The following is a 20,929-nucleotide window of genomic DNA, read 5'->3' as shown; positions in this document are numbered from 1 at the left end:
TATTTTTCTTTTTAATTTAGATAAGAGTTTTTGTACATTTCTACTTAATATACGTAAAACCGTTGTTTCGTTCGAATCTTGCAGCCATTCTTTTTGTATAGAGTGGTAGGGAATTCAAATTTTTAATTGTGGTAACTCGGTAGCTCTAACGTAAAAATATATAGTGTAATACGCATCACTGAGCATTTAGGATTCTATTAGATAATGCAGTATTAACAATTAATTAATTAAATTTATTGATCTTATTAATTTAAAATATCATGCCCCAGACTAGAGCAGCAAAGCAAGGGGCACAAAGTGGCAGGAGTGCTGTGACTTGAGGAAGAACTGAAGGGGACGATTCTACAACGCATCTCAGCCTAAAAAATGTGTAACTTGTGAAACGTTTGCCGAGATCTCTGGAACAGACCATGATCTAGCAAGGAGGATGTCTTTGTGTGTGCCAGGTGCACAGAGTGTCTAGAACTTAGGCGTCAACTCAGCGCTCTAATGGGCGTCTATGAGAGCTTGAGGTGTAGGGTAGATGCCCTTGAAGAAATTATTATGAGGGTCCCATCAAGCTCTCAGCTACCCAACTCAACGCCAGAGCTCACTCCTGGGCATCAGGCAACACAGCGGCAATCTCCAAGGGAAAATGCGCTGATCCCACAGGAGTAAGTTATTGTTGGTGACTCTATTGTCAGGGAGACGGGGAATATATTGTGTAAAAAAGGATAGATGGAACAGGACCAAGTTATGTCTCCCACGGGCAAAAGTTGATGACTTATAGTAGTAGAAGTAGTAGTAGTATTAGTAGTGGCATGTGATGCACGAAAGAAAATGTATGAGCTTATGCAGCATCAGCCATAAAAAAAAAAAAAATACAAAACAATTCCGTCTAAATGTTTGTTCAGTTCCTCCTTAAATTTATTTTACCTATCAACTTCCACACGACAGATGGAAGTTTGTTCCAGGAATTAACCATCTGCTGGCTAAAGGAAAACTTCCACACATCTATTCTACAGCTGTCTTTTTCCTCAATTTGAATTTATGTCCCATCATGTGATTAATCTGAGCAACAGGAAGTATCCCATCAGCATTGAGTATGCTCAAACCATTCAAGGCCTTATACACTTCAATCAGATCACTATCAAGTCTCCAGACACTGTAATTTGCAAAACGTAAGCCTTTCTTCTTAAGAATAACCCTTTGTTCCATTCACTAATCTTGTTGCCCTTCTCTGTACTCGTTCCAGCAGCTCTACATCCTTCCTAAAATGAGACCTGAGACCTGTATACGGTACTCAAGGTGTGGCCTGACCATTGCCTTATACAAGGGGATAATCACCTGCTTGTCCCTGCTAGAAACATTCCTGTATATCATTGACAAGACACCATGAGCTACTCTTGCAGACGTCTGCACTGCTAAGAAAATTTCATATCTGCCTGCACAATTACCCCCAGGTCCTTTTCATTCTCTACCACTGTCAGTGTAGTACCACAGAGTTGAGATGTTACTCTGGGGTTACTGCTTCCCATATGTATTACTTTACATTTGTCAAGGTTAAACTTCATTTGCCACCTCTCAGCCCACTACCATTACTGTCATTAACAACCCTGCTGACCTTTGTATCATCATAAATCTTCGACACTAAGCTTAATATACCTTCATCAATATCATTGATAAATAAACAAACAACAGTGGACACAATACCGACCACTGTGGGACTCCACTAATAACATTCCACGAAGAGCAGCACCCATTAATTACCACCCTCTCTCTTCTCCCACTCAACCATCCTTTTATCCATTGTAGCAACTTACCCTTAATACCATTCTGATCCAATTTGTGCAATAGTCTTCCATGCGTAACAGTGTCAAAGGCTTTTCTGAAATTCAAGTATATGATATCAAAATTATTTTTTGCATCCAGTTCCTTTGTAACCACATCATAGTATCCAATCAAGTTTGTCAGACGAGTCTTTCCCTTAACGAATCCATGCTGTGTCTGAATTATTTCTGCAGTCTTGTCTAGATGATCCTGCAATGCACCTTTAACCGGTGACTCCATTATTTTACCCGGAACAGAAGTTGAATTTACTGTTCTGTAATTACTCGTGTTACTCTTCGATCCCCCTTTGTGCGCTGGGGATACATTTGCACATCTCCAGTCCGTGGGGACCTCCCTGAGTCCAAGGATGCTCTCATAATTATGGCTAAGGGTTTGCTTAGTTGCTTTGCTGCATCATTTAATATAACTGGATCGATTCCATCCACCCCAGGTGCCTTTCTTATGTTTAACTTCAACAATTTCTCCTCCACTTTGCTCTCAGTTATTATTAAATCATTAAGCACCCTGCTACAATTTGATAACCTTCAAGCATTTTCAAACCTTAATAACCACTCATGTGTGAATGTAGATGCAAAATACTCATTCAGTTTGTTTGCTATCTGAGCAGGATCATCAACAGTCGAACCATCGATCTCAAGTGGACCAATCAGATTCATCCCCTTCCTTTTAGAGTTTATATAAGTAAAGAACTCTTTGCTGCTTTTCTTAGCATCCTTTGCCAAAGATTTCTCGTAATCTGCTTTCTCCTGCCTAACCACCTTTGTGACTTGAGTACAGGCTAGCTACCATAGGCTTCTGTGTCGCCTGATAATTTATATGCATCCCATGCATTTTACTTCTCTGTCACGAGTCTCATTAGTTCATTTGATAACCATTTAGGCCTAAACCTTGAACAAAATTTCTTAATAGGTATTAAACTATTAGTAGCGTCTACGATTAATTCCTTGAATGCTTCCCACTTAGAATTTGCTATTGGTAACATCATCAGTTGATTCCACTGTACAGAATTTAAAAACTGACTGAGACCACTGGAGTCACCTTTAAAGGAGAAAAAACTCTTTCCTTTACCCCTGATAGTAATTATATCTTTAAGTAAATCCCACATCAGTACACTGTGATCACTGCCACCTAGTGGTTCCTTTTCCTGCAAATTCTTAATATACGAATGATCACTGCTGATAACTTTATCATATCAAGAGTATTACCCTCTCTGGTTGCCTCTCGAGCATGCTGCTGCAGAAACAATCATCCAACAAATCCACAAAACTCTTACTAGTGTGTGAGTGACCAACCCACAAGTTCCAATAAATATCTGGGAAGTTAAAATCCCCCATTATAAGACATGCTGATTTACTAGCCCACTCTATTTCTCTGTAAAATTGTTCACTGTACTCATTCGGCCTATAACACACTCCTACTCTTATATTTGCTTTCGCAATGCTTATGTCACACCAAACTGACTCAACAGTGCACTGTTTATCTATATCAATTAGATGCAGTTCTTTTGATTTTATGTTTTTTCTTAATTAACAGCATAATACCTCCTCCCTTCCTATCCTGTCTATCCTTTCTGTACACATTGTACTCCCCAAATTCCAATTCTGCATTTCAAATATCTGGGTGACACAACGTCTCTGATATCCCAACAATATCCGCCTTTGATGTCTTGACCAACACTTCAAATTCATCAAATTTATTGATTATACTTCTAGCATTGGTATACATGCACATATTATTATTCTTAGTTACTGAAACACATCCCATATACCCATCTGTTTCACAATGACTGCCATCAGTCCTTGAAACCCCCAACACCCCTCGCTCCAGGCCGCTGCTTATTCTAATAGAAGTAGTGCAAGAATCACCTTCACCTCTGCCTGCGGCTACTTTCAACCTTTTAGTCTGTGAATTCCCCAGAGCTAGCAGTTTTCCGACCCACCTAACACTGCCTCGATAGCATTAGGACATATTCTTGCACCCTTTCTATTTAAGTGTATGCCATCCATGTAGAAGCAGTCTTCTTGTTAACAAGCACAGACCAGGCTGAAAAAAATTCTACCCTTTGAGCCTTGTACATTCCCTCCAGCGCCGAATTGATTGGCAAGGCTGTCATCATGTACTCCCTTCTATCTTGTCTGGGCAGAAATGCAGACACCTTCAAATTTAACCCTAACTCAAGACTTTTTTGCGATATATTTAAATTGCACACCTAATCAATTGTATCATTGCAATGAAGAGAAACAGAAGTGGAGTAGAAATGGTTTGTGTGTTTATTTGTTTATTTTTATACAGTATGTTTTTTTTTATTCGAATATTTGTGGGGTGTTCTTTTTTTTTTTAACTACTGTCTGCTACTAGTCAGAAGAGTTGGCAACCGTGTTGAGGAGCATGTCGGGCTACGTCTTTATTATTGTTTAGTGTCGTTGTTCTTGTTTGTTTTTCTGATTTTTGTTTAGTGAGTTCAGTTTTGGTACTTTCATTTTGATTGATACTCATACTCTCCATGAAATGATGAAGGGAGACCGAAAAATAATTTTATTTCTCTTCCAAAATGAAATAAAAAATAATAATAATGTATCAAGAGCAATAACCTGCTACGCATGATACTTGGATGATAAGAGATTAGTGTAAAAAAATTGCTCAGCTGATATACAGTATTTGGTGTTTCCCCGATGCAGAAAGAAGGTACCCTGATTTTACCATAGAAAGGTACACTGCTGAATTTGCTACCCCATGAAGTTTATTTTTGTTGATAAATAAGATATCAAGGCAAAGTAAGTCAGTATTAGATGGATCTTTTAGTGGTCCATCATGGTCACTTTCCTATGTTGCTGATCATGTTATTGCTTGTTTATTTATTTGCAGTAATAACTTTGGGATATAAAATTCCCCAGTGTACTTAAATCGATTGTGTTATGGTACAAAACCCAATTTTGAAAACTATATGTTTTAGTTATTTTTCTTATTGATTTTGTCACTCTGTTTCGGCTGCATATAGGGTGGAGTTAAAAGTGCCTATACTCTGGCCCTGACCTGCGAATTTTGATTGAAGAAAAAACGCCCATTAGCAGTATGAAAGCAGCCAGCCCCAAAGTGTCAAAACGTTAATTAGCATTTATATTTTTATTGACTAATTTCAATTTATATTCAAAATTCAACACAAGTATATCTTTTAAATTAATATCAACTATCATTTTTAAGAACCTTTATATATATATTTACTTAACTTTTTTATACATTTATGTTTTCTAATTGTACTACTTGGGAGCATAAGGTTTGTAGTGACCCCAACCAACCCGCTAGTTATATTTAAACCTAGCCCTGTTATCAATAGCCATAACTCCCAAGTAGTACAACAATTAGAAAACATAAATATATAAAAAAGTTAAGTACATATACAAACCATGCATGTGTAATGTCTAATTGTCTACAGACAATAGTATTAACGCTGGAGCCAATATTTACAATACTTACGCCATTTAATATTTAAACCTAAATGTCTTTTGACACAATTCCAATATATATATATGAACGTTTAGTACATGCCAGCATACCAGCCCTTTATCAGTTAATCTCTTTACAAGTCAGGAGTTAATTTACATAACTATTCTTTGAACTAAACACGGGATGAAGGATCTTAGATCATTTAAAATTATGCTTTGATTGTAATTTTCTTTTTGAAATTCATATTAATATATAAAATTGCTGTTACTTTTGTAAGTAAACATCTCATTTAAGATTCTTGGTGGTGATGATAAACTTACAACAATTTTCAAGTTTAATCACTTGATCAAGAAACTTACCTTTAGTAACTGAAAGCTATCTGGTTGAAGAAAGAGAAATTAATTTATGCTGTTTTCTGCATGGTTTAATTAATTCATAAATGTTTTTATATTTTTGCTTGTTTAAATTTAGAATAGGGTGTGCATTCCAGACTATCACTAGCCTTCATGAATCTGCCCTGAATTAGTGTCATAACCTAACCTAACCTCTTTTCACTAGCCAAAAATGAAAGTCTATTAAAACCCCACACTTCTTTTAATAATAATAATAAGATTCTTTATTAACATAAATTGTATACAATAGTGATTTCTTACACAGAAAGCCAGAGGAGTCTTACAATACATTGTTTATGCAAGGGTTTTTTTTATTAGAAAAAATAAAAATAATAATAAATAAAAACAGAAAATAATAATCAAAATGTAATAATGAAATAGTAATTAAAACGAAAAAGGACTACAAGTTGTGCATAACATGAAATGACATCAGCTAACTAGCTTACATAATTGTCCTTTACAAACAGAAAGATAGGCCAAGATGCTATCGCAATATGCTTTGTCGATAGAGCACAGGTCGATGTTGAGCAAGTTAAGAGTGTCCAGAGTCACATTTGGGAAATGTCTCTTGAAATTCTGTAACCTCTGGAGCCTTGAGCACAAGGAGGGGGTACTGTGGAGATGTCTGCCTGGCAAACTTCAACCAACTGTGTTCCAGATGTTGATGTAATCATGCTTAGCTGAACACAGATGAAGGAATGTGTCATGTAGATCTGGTGTGACCACAAGTTGGCCCACTTCAGCACCCAGAATTCAAGGCCCCATAGGTTCCTGAGGCTGATGGGTGGTGCTGCACACCAAGCTTCCACGGTATAGGAGAGCACACCACAAAAGTAAGTTGCAAGGTATTTTCTGATTATTTGCTTATTGTGCATTTTGCACAGCTCTATTTTCATTTCCCAGAAGGCTCTCAGGGCTTTGGAATACTGAGTTTGGATTTGTTGTTTATAGGTGAGGTTGGCATCAAGAATTACAGTGTCAAGAATTTTGACACTGTCTGTGGGAGTCAGAACATTTCCTGCCAATTCTGGATGTAGAGAGATGCAGTATCAGCAGAAGTAGTAGTAGTAGTGGCATGTGATGCAAGAAAGGAAGTGTATGATCTTATGCAGCATCAGCCAAAAAAAAAAAAAAAAATTTACAAAACAATTCCCTCTAAATATTTGTCCAGTTCCTCCTTAAATTTTTTTTTTCCTATCAACTTCCACAACGACAGATGGATGTTTGTTCCAGCAGTTAACCACCCACTGGCTAAAGGCAAATTTTTGCACATCTGTTCTACATCTGTCTTTCCTCAATTTGAATTTATGCCCCCTTAGGTTTGTAATCTGAAAAGTTGAAGAATCCCATCAGAATTCAGCATGCTCAACCCATTCAAGGCCTTACACACCTCAATCAGATCACTTTGCAGGTGCCTAGTTTCCAGCTGCTGCAATTTGCAGAACTTAAGCCTCTCTTGGTAAGAGGATCGCTTCATTCCTCTCACCAATCTTGTTGCCCTTCTCTGTACACGCTCAAGCAAATCTACATCCATCCTAAAATGATGTCTCCAGACCTGTTCGCAGTACTCGAGGCGTGGCCTGACTATTGCCTTATACAGAGGGACAATCACCTCCTTTTCCCTGCTAGCAAAATTCCTATATATCAATGACAAAACCCCATGACCTGCCCTGGCAGCTTGTCTGTATTGCTCAGAAAACTTCATATCTCACTGCACAATTACGCCGTGACCTGAGAAAAGCTCTCTTATGACAGCAAGGCAAAAGTCATAAATTAATTTTTCTTCATGATTTATTGAAGAGGTGAAAAATATGAATTACCAGTTTTTTGTACTAATGACCCACCCTTCTTTCACATGGATAGCAAGCCATCATTTGGTCTTCATGATCTACTTCAGACATATATTTGTTATATTCAGTAATAATGTCTTGCCGGACCAATTTGATTGGATACTATGATGCAGTCACAAAAGAACTGGATGCAGGAAATAACTTTGATATTATATACTTGGACCTTAGAAAGGCTTTTGATACTGTTGCACATGAAAGACTGCTGCACAAATTGGAGCAGTGTGGCATTGGAGGCAAATTGCTGCTATGGATAAAGGGGTGGTTGAGGGGGAGAAGACAGAGAGTGGTAATCAATGGACACTGCTCATCGTGGACTAATGTTATTAGTGGAGTCCCTCAGGGTTCAGTGTTGGGTCCATTATTGTTTTCTGTGTTTATAAATAATATTGATGATGGTATATCAAGCTTAATGTCCAAGTTTGCAGACGATACAAAGGTTTGCAGAGTTGTTAAGGACACTACTGACACTATGCTGCTGCAACAGGATCTGGAAAGGTTGAGCAGATGGGTTGAGAGGTGGCAAATAAAGTTTAACATTGACAAATGTAAAGTACTATATGTGGGAAACAGCAACCCCAGAGCAACGTATCAACTCTAGTACTACACTAACAGTGGTAGAGAATGAAAAGGACCTGGGGGTAATTGTGCAGGCAGATATGAAGTTCTCTGAGCAGTGCAGAGCAGGGCTGCAAGAGTAGCTCATGGTGTCTTGTCAATGATATACAGGAATTTTTCTAGCAGGGATCAGGAGGTGATTATTCCCTTGTATAAGGCAATGGTCAGGCCACACCTTGAGTACTGTATATAGGTCTGGAGGCCTCATTTCAAGAAGGATGTAGAGCTGCTGGAACGAGTACAGAGAAGGGCAACAAGATTAGTGAATGGAACAAAGGGTTGCTCTTATGAAGAAAGGCTTAAGTTTTCAAATTACAGTGTCTGGAGACTAGGTACCTGCGAGGTGATCTGATAGAGGTGTATAAAGCCTTGAATGGTTTGAGCATGCTCAATGCTGATGGGATTCTTCCTCTTGCTCAGAATAATTACCTGAGAGGGCATAAATTCAAATTGAGGAAAGACAGATGTAGGATAGATGTGCGGAAATTTGCCTTTAGCCAGCGGGTAGTTGGTTGGTGGAACAGACTTCCATCCCCTGTTGTGGAAGTTGATAGCCTAAATAAATTTAAGGCTCAGCTGGACAGGTATTTCGAACGAATGGAGAGGTGAAGTGGAAGTGTTTTTTTTTTTTTTTTTTTTTTTTGGCTGATGCTGCATAAGCTTGCTTTCTTGCATCATATGCCTCTACTAATGCTAATGCTAACTTTGCTTCATTTTTGTTTGGCCTCTCATGTTTCCGGCTTCTATCATTTCATGCTTGAACTCAGTAGAAATTATTAGAATATCTCTCGTCTTTCCATTTCGAAACAGCCACGCATACATGCATATACTTTCGTCCGTTTTTATCTTTTCTGTTGAGATATTCTTTGGATTTTTTTTTTTTCTTTTTTCTATCAGCACATATGTACCAGTACAGTACATGTTGGCCTCAAGTAATTGTATTGGAAGAGCATAGGAGTTGTTAAAACTACCATATGCAAAGAATCTGCAATGTACAGTTTTGCTTCCGTAAGTTTCAGAACTACATTTGCAGCCTGCCCTTTTCCTCCCAATTCACCTGATGCCCCTCTGTATACTAAACATTTCAGTACTAGCCCATTTGGCTCATCAGCATGTACAATTTTATGCCATTCTTTTCTTTACTTTGCATGTATTGTCTAAAAAGTAGATGGCCTCTCCAGAGGATCATGGATTCCTCCAGTGACAGCTGTTTTCCCAGATAAAATTTTTTTAGCATAGCGTTGTTGCTGTCCAATGAAGGCCAGATTTTATAAAGATGATCTGTAGGCAGTTTGACATTTTGTGCAAAGTGCAGCCATCTCATTATTACTAAAAATCTGTTTCTCCTCATGAATGGTGAAAATCACTTCTTTACAAATAGTGGAATGTTTTCAGTAATCTTGGATTTTTGTTTCATGAATTGTCCCTCTGTGAAGAACTAATCCCAAGAAAATTTTCATCTCTTCCATGCTAACATCTTTCCATGCATTTATTTGTGAGCCAATACAGCTACTCCCCGACTTATGGAAGGGTTATGTTCCGTGGAACTCTTACATAAGTTGAATTTTACGTAAGTCGGAATTTCCCTAAATGTTTGTGCAGCACTCGCAACTATGCGCACTGAATTTGATTGAAGCAAAAAAGAGATGTTCGATGAACATGTAAATAGAATTATTTATTAAATTTTTTTATCTCACGTGCAGGAAAAATTACAAAAGTGTACAAAATTACAAAAATTTCAAAATTATAAAATTACAAAAAGAGAGAGGAGACAGGCATAATTGCCAGCAAGTTTTATCTTTTGAGCATTGTTGCCAGAATTAAATCTCCAGCTGATGAGCACGCTGCTGTGGAGATTTAGAAGGGGTTTTTGTCAACACATTACAAAACTTCTCTGCAGCTGCGGAATCGATACTGACAACTTCACCGCATACTTTAATGTTTTGGAAGCCAGTGCAATGCTTGAACCTATTAAACCACCCGTTACTTGCTACGAACTTGGCTTGGGGTTTGCCATACTTATCCTTAATATCTTCATAAATACTTGTTTCTTTTGCTTGAATGGCCATTAGACTCAAAGGCACTTGTTTCTGAATCTGATTTTCCATCCATTTTATTAATAGCTTTTCCATCTTTGATATAGCACCTGAACGCTGTTTTGTGATCACTGTTGATCTTAATTTCATCGATCCTTTAACATGTTCTTTTATACGTGCATTGTCCCTTAAAATAGTATTCGCTGTTGAAGCAGCGAGATTTAATTCCCGTGCAATAGATGACAAACTTTGTTCTGCTTTGTACTTCTTAATCATTTCATCTTCATTTCTAAATCAATTTTGTTTCATTTCCTAGCACTGCCACCACTTGCACCTTCTGTCAGTCGCTTTCCCTTCATCATTGTAATAAGTAATTAGGAATGAAGAGAAGATTCTGAAAATTTATTTAAGTTTTTTATATGATTGAAAATTTCATGAAAGGGGAAACACATTTCACCGTAATAATGTAAAAACCCACAGAATTAAGTTATCAGTATTATTGCAAATGCAATAAGATCGAGTTTACTACCCTTTTATAATAGATTGTGCTAACAGAAAGTGCAAGTTGTTTTTATTGTTTTATGGTAGTGACCTCCAGAAATGTGTTTTAGAAAAATATCACAAAGGTGTTCAAAATTGATTCTTATAACGGAACATATGATAACGATGAAAGTGTAGTGCAATTTCCATTATAAAAATGGCCTTTTAGAGAGATGAATATCTCAGTTATATAGTGAAAATTTCAACTTCCAAGGTCATGGAATGAATTACCAAAAAAAAAACAATGTTATTGAGTTCATTACGCTATTTTCATGATACCTCCATTTATTGTTACGGGATTCAAATTACGTTTCGACGATTTTTTAGGTTAGGTTAAGTTTGCACCAGCCAGCAAAAACTTACGTAAAGTTGAATTTCTGTAAGTCGAGTATTACGTAAGCCGGGGAGTGCCTGTATTCACACCTGCTTCACATATTTTGGCGGCTGTGTAAGCATTGGTTTCGTTCACAAACAACTGAAAAAATTCATCAGTTGCAAGCAGCTCAAAAATAACTGATTGGATTATTTCTTTGGGGTGCAGGACAAGTAGACACTGCTTTTTTGTAAATGGAAGCAATTTCGTCTGTGAAGAATCATCACTCCATGTAACATCGGCATCTGTTGTATGTAGATTTCTAACATAGACAGATGCATTTGAACCGAGATTCAGATTCCACATCACTTGAATAACATTTAATTTCAGTATCAGATGACATATTATTGTTGCTGATTTGATGTTATGCGCTTCAACATACTGTCCATCCCTGTTCCTTTTTAGTCCCTATGTCTCAGGCTGTGGATTATAACAACTGTTTGGAGTAAAATTTTATCGGAAAATACTTTTTACACAAAATTTTATTAGTAAACACACACTAAGGATGAAGTTTTCTTTTTCACAAACTAAAGAGTTAAAATTCAATAATCTTCAAAAAATTTACTTTTTCTTCTTGTGTAAAATACAAAACTAGATAAAATAACTTCAACACAAGCAAAGAACATATGAAACTGTGAACCAAGTATACAGCTTTTATAGCACTCTCTATAAAGTGCGATTGATGCTAAGCAAAATCCCAGACATAATGCAAATAGCCCCTCTTCCAATTGGTGTGTTGATATCCATCAGCTATTCATTTCATGTGCCTTTCCTTTTACAGTGCTCATTCATCGACCACAATTGAATGGATGCATATGTGCATTAAGGCACAAAAAATTGCAGTTCGTTTCAAAGCAAATTTGCATTCTGTAGAAACTGGTTAAAGTCAAATAACAGGTCATCAGTAGGAGCAGAAAGATCCCCATGGTTGAAATAGAGTATAGTAAAGTGTACATATTTTATTTTAAAGATGGAAAATGTACTATAAAATGGATAATGATTTTATATACTATCAGTTACCTTATATTTTATTCACATTTAGATTTAATTTAAAAATTTTATATTAGTTGCATTAATTTATAAAGTAATGCACAAAACGGATTAGAACTGTAAAAAGAAAGGCAAGCAAAATGATATGTGACAATTTAATTATGTTCCTAGAAAGAGAGAGAGAGAGAATCTTTATTGCAACAACATTTGATCGTAGCTGGTTACAAGGTTAAATAGTGTTGCACTTTTACAGCCAAAAGGCCAGGGGTTTTCAGATAAGAGGTATTAAATAACATAAGACATTAAAGAATAACTGATGTTCAATATTATTGAGCCAGAAAACAAAAAAAACATTATACATTTATATAATGGCACATAAATCATTCTTTGTCTTATTTTAATATAATCAAAATGGAACATTGATTAATTATGTTAAAATTACATTTTGTCTGCAAATATCATATCCACTCAACATTTCATTAAAAGTACCATTCTCTGCACATTGATACTTAGACAAACTGTGTAAACGGATTATGCCTAAATTTATAAGGTTATTTTAGAATATAATCTAATCAAAAGTTTGTTCAGTCTTACATGTGAAGTCAGAGAAGTTTTAATACTGATATCCAGTCAAATACTTAAGGAATTATCATGGAATATCCCCATACTGTTTCCTCAATTTATTATAATAAATATCTCATTTGATAATAAAAATGTACATTCTGTAATTAATGTACTTATTTTTTCTCTATTCTGCATCAATCTAATTTTTAATTGGTCTTTCAGGAAAAAGAAGAGCAAGAAGACCAAATATTATTTGAACTCACAGAGACAGAAACAGATGAAGGTGCTGTTGTGTTGCATTTAAGCAATTTATGTTCCAGAAAGGTATTTCTATCTGAAAAATATTAACAAAGTGAACTTTGAACAATTTCATTACAGAATCTTGCAGCATAAAAAGTTTATGACACATTAACCTGAAAAATTTCTTTAATGAAAAATTTTCTTATATAGGATAACAGAAGCAGCAAATTTTATATCAAGACTGAATTTTAACTACAGTGCAAATATTAAAACTTCTACAGACATTTTTCAGTGGGTGAATATAATAAATCGTAAAAAAAAAAAAAAAAAAATTCACAGTCACAAATATGTAGGACATTTTCATTTAGATGTTAATTAGTAACATACTATTTTTCATACTCGGGAGAACACCTTCAGTGAAATGTGGAAGCCATTTTCAGCATAACTAATCAAAATGGATGTTTGTTTACCTGATACTGAACAGAAATTTTTTTCTTGTGAAATATGTGGCAAGTGTTTTTCACATTCATATGAACTGAGACGACACCGTTTGTCTCATTCTCGGAAGAAACCTTTTTCATGTGAATTATGTGGCAAAGCATTTTCATGGTCATCTCATCTAAAAACACATGTTCGAGTTCACACTCAAGAGAGACCATTTTCATGTGAACTGTGTGGAAAGGCATTTACACGATCAACTCATCTGCAATCACATTTACAAATTCATACTCAAGAGAAACCTTTTCCATGTGAACTGTGTGGCAAGGCGTTTTCCCGATCAACTCATCTACAATCACATTTACGAGTTCATACTCAGGAGAAACCTTTTGCCTGTGAACTATGTGGCAAGACATTTTCAAATGCAGGTAATCTAAATGTACATATAAGAGTTCATACTCAAGAGAAACCCTTCTCTTGTGAAATTTGTGGCAAAGCTTTTTCAGGACAAACTGGTGTCAAAAATCACAAAAGAGTTCATACCCAAGAGAAGCCCTTCTCTTGTGAAAAGTGTGGCAAGCAGTTTTCACAGTCATGCAATCTCAAAAAACACTTACTTCTTCACACTAAGGAGAAACTCTTGTGTTTGGAAACTTCTGGCAAGGAATTTTCAGATTCAAGTAGTATAAAAAATAATGTATTATCAGTTCATACTGAAAAGAAAATTCCCTCTTGGGAACCATGTGGCAAGAATTTTTCTGAGTCTTCTGATTTAAAAACAAACTCATCAGTTCGTAATCAAAATAAACCCTTTTGTTGTGAAATATGTGGAAAGCTATTTTCACGATTAGATCATCTAAATATACACTTACGAGTTCATACTGGAGAGAAACCCTTTTCTTGTGAAGTATGTGGCAAATCATTTTCAGAATCAGGCAGTGTAAAAGTGCACTTACGAGTTCATACTCGAGAGAAACCCTTTTCGTGTGAATTATGTGGCAGAGCATTTTCGCAGTCGAGCAGCTTGAAAACACACTTCCGAGTTCATACTCGAGGAAGAGCCATCTCTTCTGGCAAAGCTCTTTCAGAATCCTCTTCAGAATCCTCCATTCTGAGAAACCTCTTGTCAGTTCATAATGAAGAAAAATCACCCTCTTGTGAAAATTGAGACAGTCATTTTTCGTATTCAAGTATTCACAAGAAACATTGGTTCTCACTGAAGAGAGAGGCTCTTGGTAAGGAAACATGTGGTAAGGTATTTTCATATTCAGATAATTTCAAAAATCATGCATTATTAGTTGACATTCGAAAGAAATCCTTTTATTATGAAATGTGTGACAAGGGATTTACACATTCTACATAATTGAAACCATTCTCTCATGAAATGTGTTGCAAGGCTTTTTCACAATAATTTAATTTTAAAAAATGCATCTTGGTTCATTCTAAGACGACACATCCAATTATGAAATATATGGCTGGTGTTTTCTCATTAAAAATGAGAAAACATTTGTCATATTTAATTAAACACCTACGCATGCACACATACTATGCCATGTGTAGAAACCAACTGGGAAAGATTGGACAATATATTTTCAGTATTTGGCAGTCTAAATCACATTATTGGTTTGTATTCAAGAGAAACTCTTCACTTGTAAGGAATATGGGAAAGTATTTTTAACCCAGCAGTGGTGGTGCCATCTCGTTATTACAATATTAGTGGGGTATTGTCTGGCAGACCAAATTTTGTCTTTTATTTCTGAAAAAATTTTTTTTTTTGTGTTCTGCTTTGTGTATATAAATGCTTGTCTTTTTATTAATCAATTGCATCATTTATTAAATGGTACTTATAATTTAATGAATAATTCAAAATGTTAAATTTTTTTTATTCCTCTTATCAATGAAACAAAATTTTTATCAATCCTTAAACTCATACATATACAATATGAAAATGAAACTTTTAATCATATTTCCATCTTACAGTATAAAATTATTAAGCCTACAGAAATTTTCCATTGTGTGCAATAATTATTTAGAAAATTATATTTTATATATTTCCATGCAAATGCAACTATTTTTGAAGCTTTCATTATCAGGTGTTTGTAATACTGATATAAGGTGCACGGGAATAGAGGGAGTTAAATTAACCTTACAGTGCCCTTAGTTGTAACAAAAATGGTAGTGCATGCCCTGAGAGGTCTAAACTTTATTTTTAATTTCTGGGAAAAAAAAATTTTTTTTTTTAAACTTCCACTTGAGTGCAAATATTTCATCTTTTCTTGATTGTATTATTTCTTGTTTGTCTTTTTTTTAGTTTTTAATAAAAAAAATTAATTATTTAAAAAATGTAGTGATTTTACATCTTATATTTTCAAAGATACAAAAAAAAATTAATTCTTTTGAAAATTAAAAAATAGCAAAAATAATTATAGCATCAAGATAAACTTAGTATCTTCCATTTTCCAGTTTAAAAATCTGTTAAACATCTGAAATTTCAAACTTGTGCATTCCCATATATTTCTGCTTGTTATATGCCTAAATAGTTTTAAAAATGTAGATACTATTATTAATGTCCATGTAAAAAAATTTTTTTTTTAAATTTATGTAAAATTTTGTACACTTCCCAGCATGCCAAATTTGAATGTTGCTAACTCTCTGTACCAAGTGAATATCACCCTTTGTTTTTTTTTTTGTAGTGCATGAAAAAAATCATTGTATGCATCCTGGACATTGTGAGGTATATTTTTTGACAGTTTATTTTAAACAGTTTATACACGCATGCGTGTTGCTTATAAACTTATGTTTTATAATATGTAACTTCTTGCATTATCTTATTTCCTTTATTCTTCCCATTCTCCAGTATGCGTTCATACACCAGGGTTGAAGAGATTATCCAACAATAATACATCTTTGGTCAAATATATAAATAAATTAATAATAATAAAGGGGAGAAGAAAACACAGTATCTAACTGCCAACTACCACAGTTTTATGGCCTACCTAACTTAGTGGAGAAAAATATCCAACCATCTAAATAGAAATGAACATTCACTGCACACTGAAATAAGAATAGTTATTGTTGTTTCAGTGTGCCACCCATCAAAGTCTTGGGATGCGTAGAGTCAAACATCAACAAACTAGTTTCCACATGGTTCAAATCTGGGAAAATTTTGGCATCGACTCGGTGGCTACTGCGTGCCATGGGCTGCCAACTACCACAGCTTTATGGCCTACCTAAGATTCACAAGCCAGGTGTTCCTCTCCAGCCCATTGTGTCCTGCTGCACTGTGCCTACATATGAGCTGTCTAAGTACATTGCACGATTCCTTACACCTCTAGTGGGAAATACGGCCCACACTGTCACTAACAGCAGCAAGTTCATTCACCTAATTAAAAAACTTTCAGTCTACGACAGCGAGATTATGCCGTCATTCGATGTCATGTCCCCGTTTACATCAATTCCAGTCCAACAAGACCGTAAACTGCACCAAGTGACTTCTGGAAAACGACTCAGGTCTACCGAGCAGAACATCGCTATCCACAGAGGAAATCTGTACTGCCCTCAACCTATGATTGTCGGCAGCATCATTACCTTTGAGGATTCCCTGTACAAGCAGGTGCATGGTACTGCTGTCATTGCCCCCTGTTAGCTCCGTTGTGACCAACATCGCCATGGAGGAACAGATATTCCTGAGCCTGCCTGTACCTATTACAGTTTGGTGCAGATATGTCGATGACATCTTCACCGTCATCCCACGTGGTTCGGAGGCAACGCTACTGAAGTACCTCAATTCTTTATCGGTATTTATCCAGTTCACTTTAGAATTTGAATTAGACAGGTCCCTTCCATTCTTAAATGTTCTGGTAAAGCATGTAGGCCCACACCTGGAGACCTCAGTATACTGTAAGCCAATGTGGTGCGGGCAGTTTACCAACTACAGATTGGGCCACATGCCTAGCCATCTCAACAGCACCACCCGCACTCTGTTCTCCTATGCTTGGAGCCATTCCAGCTCAGAGGAAGCTAGGCACACCAAGATTTCTAACCGGGTGATTTGTGGTTATCCAACCCACATATTAGACAAGTGCTTGCTACAAGCGCAAGAGCTCGCAATCCGTCCAAGACCATCATTACCACATGACAATATGTCTACTGCCTATATTCTCTACCATCCGGGCATGTTGAACCAGATTTCAAAAGCCCTCTGAGAATATCGCATAAAATGTGTACCTACTTGGTAGGAGTTTACGGTCCCTGGTTTCTAACACGAAAACTCCGATCTCCCCTCTTTTGCATAGCGGAGTGGTATATTGCGTAACTTTCAAATATTGTGGCAGTTGCTGCATAGGAGAGAGCTCGAGACGCCTTCAAGACTGCCTTAGTGGAGCATGACAGATCAATTCGCCTTGGTGACACTGATCACTGCAATCGTGGAACATTTCTGGTCGACCCACCATGACCTTAACCCTAAACGTGATTACAAAGTGATCAACCAATCCCAGTACTTCCGCCTCTGACTGGAGGCACTCAACAAATCGTGCAATTCAAGAACCATGAATCACTGCAAGGGCACAAGGCTACACCCTATCTTGGAAACAACTGTCTTGAAGCTGGATAAACTCTGGCAGCAAACCCACAGAAGTTCGTGCACCAAAAATGAGTGCCAGTCTAGTAGTTGAATATTCAATCTCGCGGCCATGCACACATCACAGCGCACACAACTCTTTATCTATTAAATTTTGTCTGTAATGTCATTTTGTTATTGCTGATGAAGGGGTCCATTTTACCCTGAAAGTTACATTCTTGTCATTTGTCATTAAATTTATTACTAGATGTATACAGTATCATTAATCTCCATACACAATGGAATCCATTACAACAGGCTCATTTGTATTTATAAGAATAGTTATAAAAAACTTTTTCACAAACAATCTCCCCCCCCCCCCCAGAGTAAATCATATGTTTTATTATTTTGCATATACAGTAATGTATCATTTCAAGGCCAAATATTTCTCAAACTAGATGGAAAGGAATTGAAACAGCTAGCAACAAACACGCAAGGAATATTTTGTAGTGAATAATGCAGTTTCCATGCTATTGTGAAATAACTTGTAACAAACATTGTAGCGTTAGATCTGATGTCTTTTTACACTGTATCTCTGAGAAAACAATAAAAAAAATTTTCAAAAACCACAAGAAGTAAAAATTTGTCTATATTTTAGAGGGTACAGTAAGTCAGCTTTTATCTTCACTTAAGTTAACACAGGCTCGTTATTTTCGAGTTAGACCTCACAGGTCTAGCACCATTGCTGCAGGGTTAAGCTGATTACTTATTATTTATTTATTGGTGAATGTTGGTTCCTGGATGAAATGCCTATCAATGTATAAAGACAGTAATTAGATTAGTTTTAAATTTACTTTTAAAAAATTTCATTATCCTACATTATTTAGGGTATGTAGATTTTTGTATTGCATGTTGTTTTACAATTTTGTATTGAGTTTTAGTAATATTGATTGTCAACGTTTTACTATAAAACTAGTTGATGGTATTCTGATTTATGGATGATAAATGTAGGCTTCAAAACATAATTTCACATTTAATCTAAAATATGATTGATGCATATTTATTGTTACCAATATTTTAACTTTCTTGCATTATCTCATTTACTTTATTTCTTACTGCTTTCCAACATGTATTCATGCACTGTGATTGGAGATGTTATCTGTATTATTTGTTTTATAAAATAAAAAATATAAATACTTTTAATTTACAAAATTTAATAATATAAACATGTTATTTAATAATCCAAACTTAATCCAACTTTTTGTAGCAATAGCATCAGTCATCCAAGAAAAAGAACTGTATTGTTTATATAAAGCTGATGACAAAAATTGTCACGTGCTCTGTCAGACCCAGCACCTCCGTAGCCAGGTGGGCAGGAACATCAGACCGGGATTCGAGCCCATGACCACCAAATACGGAGGATGCGGAAAGGTCAGGAAATGACCACCGCCTATCCCCGGAGCAATATGGCCTTAGTTCCTAATGCTCCTAAAAACCAAATAACAACAACTGTCAGACCCTTTTTACCCATAATTCTGGATAAACAATGTATAACATCTAAAATTACTGAAGTAAATATGCATAATTAGCAAGGAAGATAGATGAAGTTGCTCCTTCACACTAATGGATATTTTACTCGTGGGGGGGGGGGGGTCTGCCAGACCAAGCAGCACCACTGATGGGTTAAGATCAAATGAATTGAAAAAATGCCTTTATTGATTCATAGTAAACAACAACCATTTTCTTTCAAGAGATGTCAAATATTTTTCATGTGAAGCAGGCTTGAAGCACCTGTATTTACTCATAATAAAGTCAGACCTATTCTTTTGTGATTTTTGACAAAGCATTTTTAGTCGAAACCTATCTGTGAAGTTGTCAATTAGTTTATAATGGTGGAGAGGTTTTTCATACTTAAGCCATTTAAAACAGTCCTGGTTCATATCCAAGAGAAGCCAACCTTTCAAACTTGGCCATCTAAAAAAGAGAATTATTAGGTTCCACTGCAGAGAAACTTACTTTTGTGATATACATCACAAGCCATTTACCAATTTGGATAATCTCGGGATATGCCTGTTTTATTTTCTTCTCGTCTCACAATTGCTTAGAAGTAATTTTGTATCATGAAATTTCTTAACACACACATTTGTAATTAATAGTTCAGAGCCCCTTCCAGCTGGAAATACTTTTATTTGTTGTATGTCTAATATTTTAATTTGATTTAATGAAATAAATATTGATATAAATTTTGAATGCTCTGTTTTATTTATTTATTTTTGTATATCTCTTCAAGTTTTGAAATAAATTGGCTGTTTGGACTTTTTAAGAAATTCCCTTTTCTATAGAAATTCACGTTATTATTTAATATATTTTTTTTAACAACATAAAAGATATTTTTAATCCAAAAGTGAGAATTTTGCAAGGGGCAATCAGCCTATTATCCCCAGTCCTGATTATATATACATGACTATTTATGATTAATTTTTCATTTTTTCCCCTCAGTACTGTAGATATTGTAAAATTAAAAATTCATTTGATAATGGCAATTATTTGTATACAAAAAAAAATTAATTTAATTGATCACTTTTGGTAATTTTCATACTCATAGAAGCTTATAACAGTGTTGCTTATGTGTATTTCTGATTCTATTTTCCTCTTCAGTAATACTATAAACAGTCTAAAAAATAAAATGTATTCACAGATGAATGATTGTTGGTGTTCTAAAAAATTTGTTACCTGTACGTTGTTGTGCCTAAATGTTTTTGTCCCCTGATATTTAGGAGCTTAATGGAGGATAAATATTTCTGTTATTTTTTACTGGTCATTAGTGCTATAATTACTTGTAAAAAGAATATTGATAATAGCATATATTTAAAATAAAAAATTAAACTAAGCGATACGAGGTGATTTTTGTAGCCTGAAGTTTAGAGGCTGCATTAAGAATATTTCATATTGAAATTTTTGTTTCTAGTCAATTAAAGTGGAAAATGACACTACAGCAATGATTTTTATCCTTAGTGACAAATGGGCCTGGAGTACTGGGGTCCATAGTTTAACAG

The 20,929-nt window shown here is 35.5% G+C and overlaps 2 protein-coding genes across 2 annotated transcripts; both read left to right on the top strand.

Annotated features, from left to right (window-relative positions):
* The first annotated feature begins 13,328 nt into the window (after nucleotides 1-13,328).
* LOC150075475 (uncharacterized) lies at nucleotides 13,329-14,480 on the top strand. Its single transcript, XM_090388499.1, has one exon. It carries the CDS (start codon nucleotides 13,329-13,331, stop codon nucleotides 14,478-14,480), a length of 1,152 nt encoding a protein of 383 aa, XP_090244625.1.
* A 2,028-nt stretch (nucleotides 14,481-16,508) lies between these two features.
* On the top strand, nucleotides 16,509-16,958 carry LOC150075474 (uncharacterized). Its single transcript, XM_090388498.1, has one exon. It carries the CDS (start codon nucleotides 16,509-16,511, stop codon nucleotides 16,956-16,958), a length of 450 nt encoding a protein of 149 aa, XP_090244624.1.
* The last annotated feature ends 3,971 nt before the right edge of the window (nucleotides 16,959-20,929 follow it).

This window comes from Mastigoproctus giganteus, chromosome 14, assembly GCF_048544385.1.
Source record: "Mastigoproctus giganteus isolate SK-2022 chromosome 14, ASM4854438v1, whole genome shotgun sequence".
NCBI classification, from domain to species: domain Eukaryota; kingdom Metazoa; phylum Arthropoda; class Arachnida; order Uropygi; family Thelyphonidae; genus Mastigoproctus; species Mastigoproctus giganteus.
Note: the sequence above shows the minus strand (reverse complement) of the source record. Positions and strands in the feature narration are given on the sequence as shown.

Bases quoted from the DNA above. Each gene is read 5' to 3' on its own strand.
- LOC150075475 (XM_090388499.1), top strand. From the start codon at position 13,329: ATGGATGTTTGTTTACCTGATACTGAACAGAAATTTTTTTCTTGTGAA.
- LOC150075474 (XM_090388498.1), top strand. From the start codon at position 16,509: ATGGGCTGCCAACTACCACAGCTTTATGGCCTACCTAAGATTCACAAG.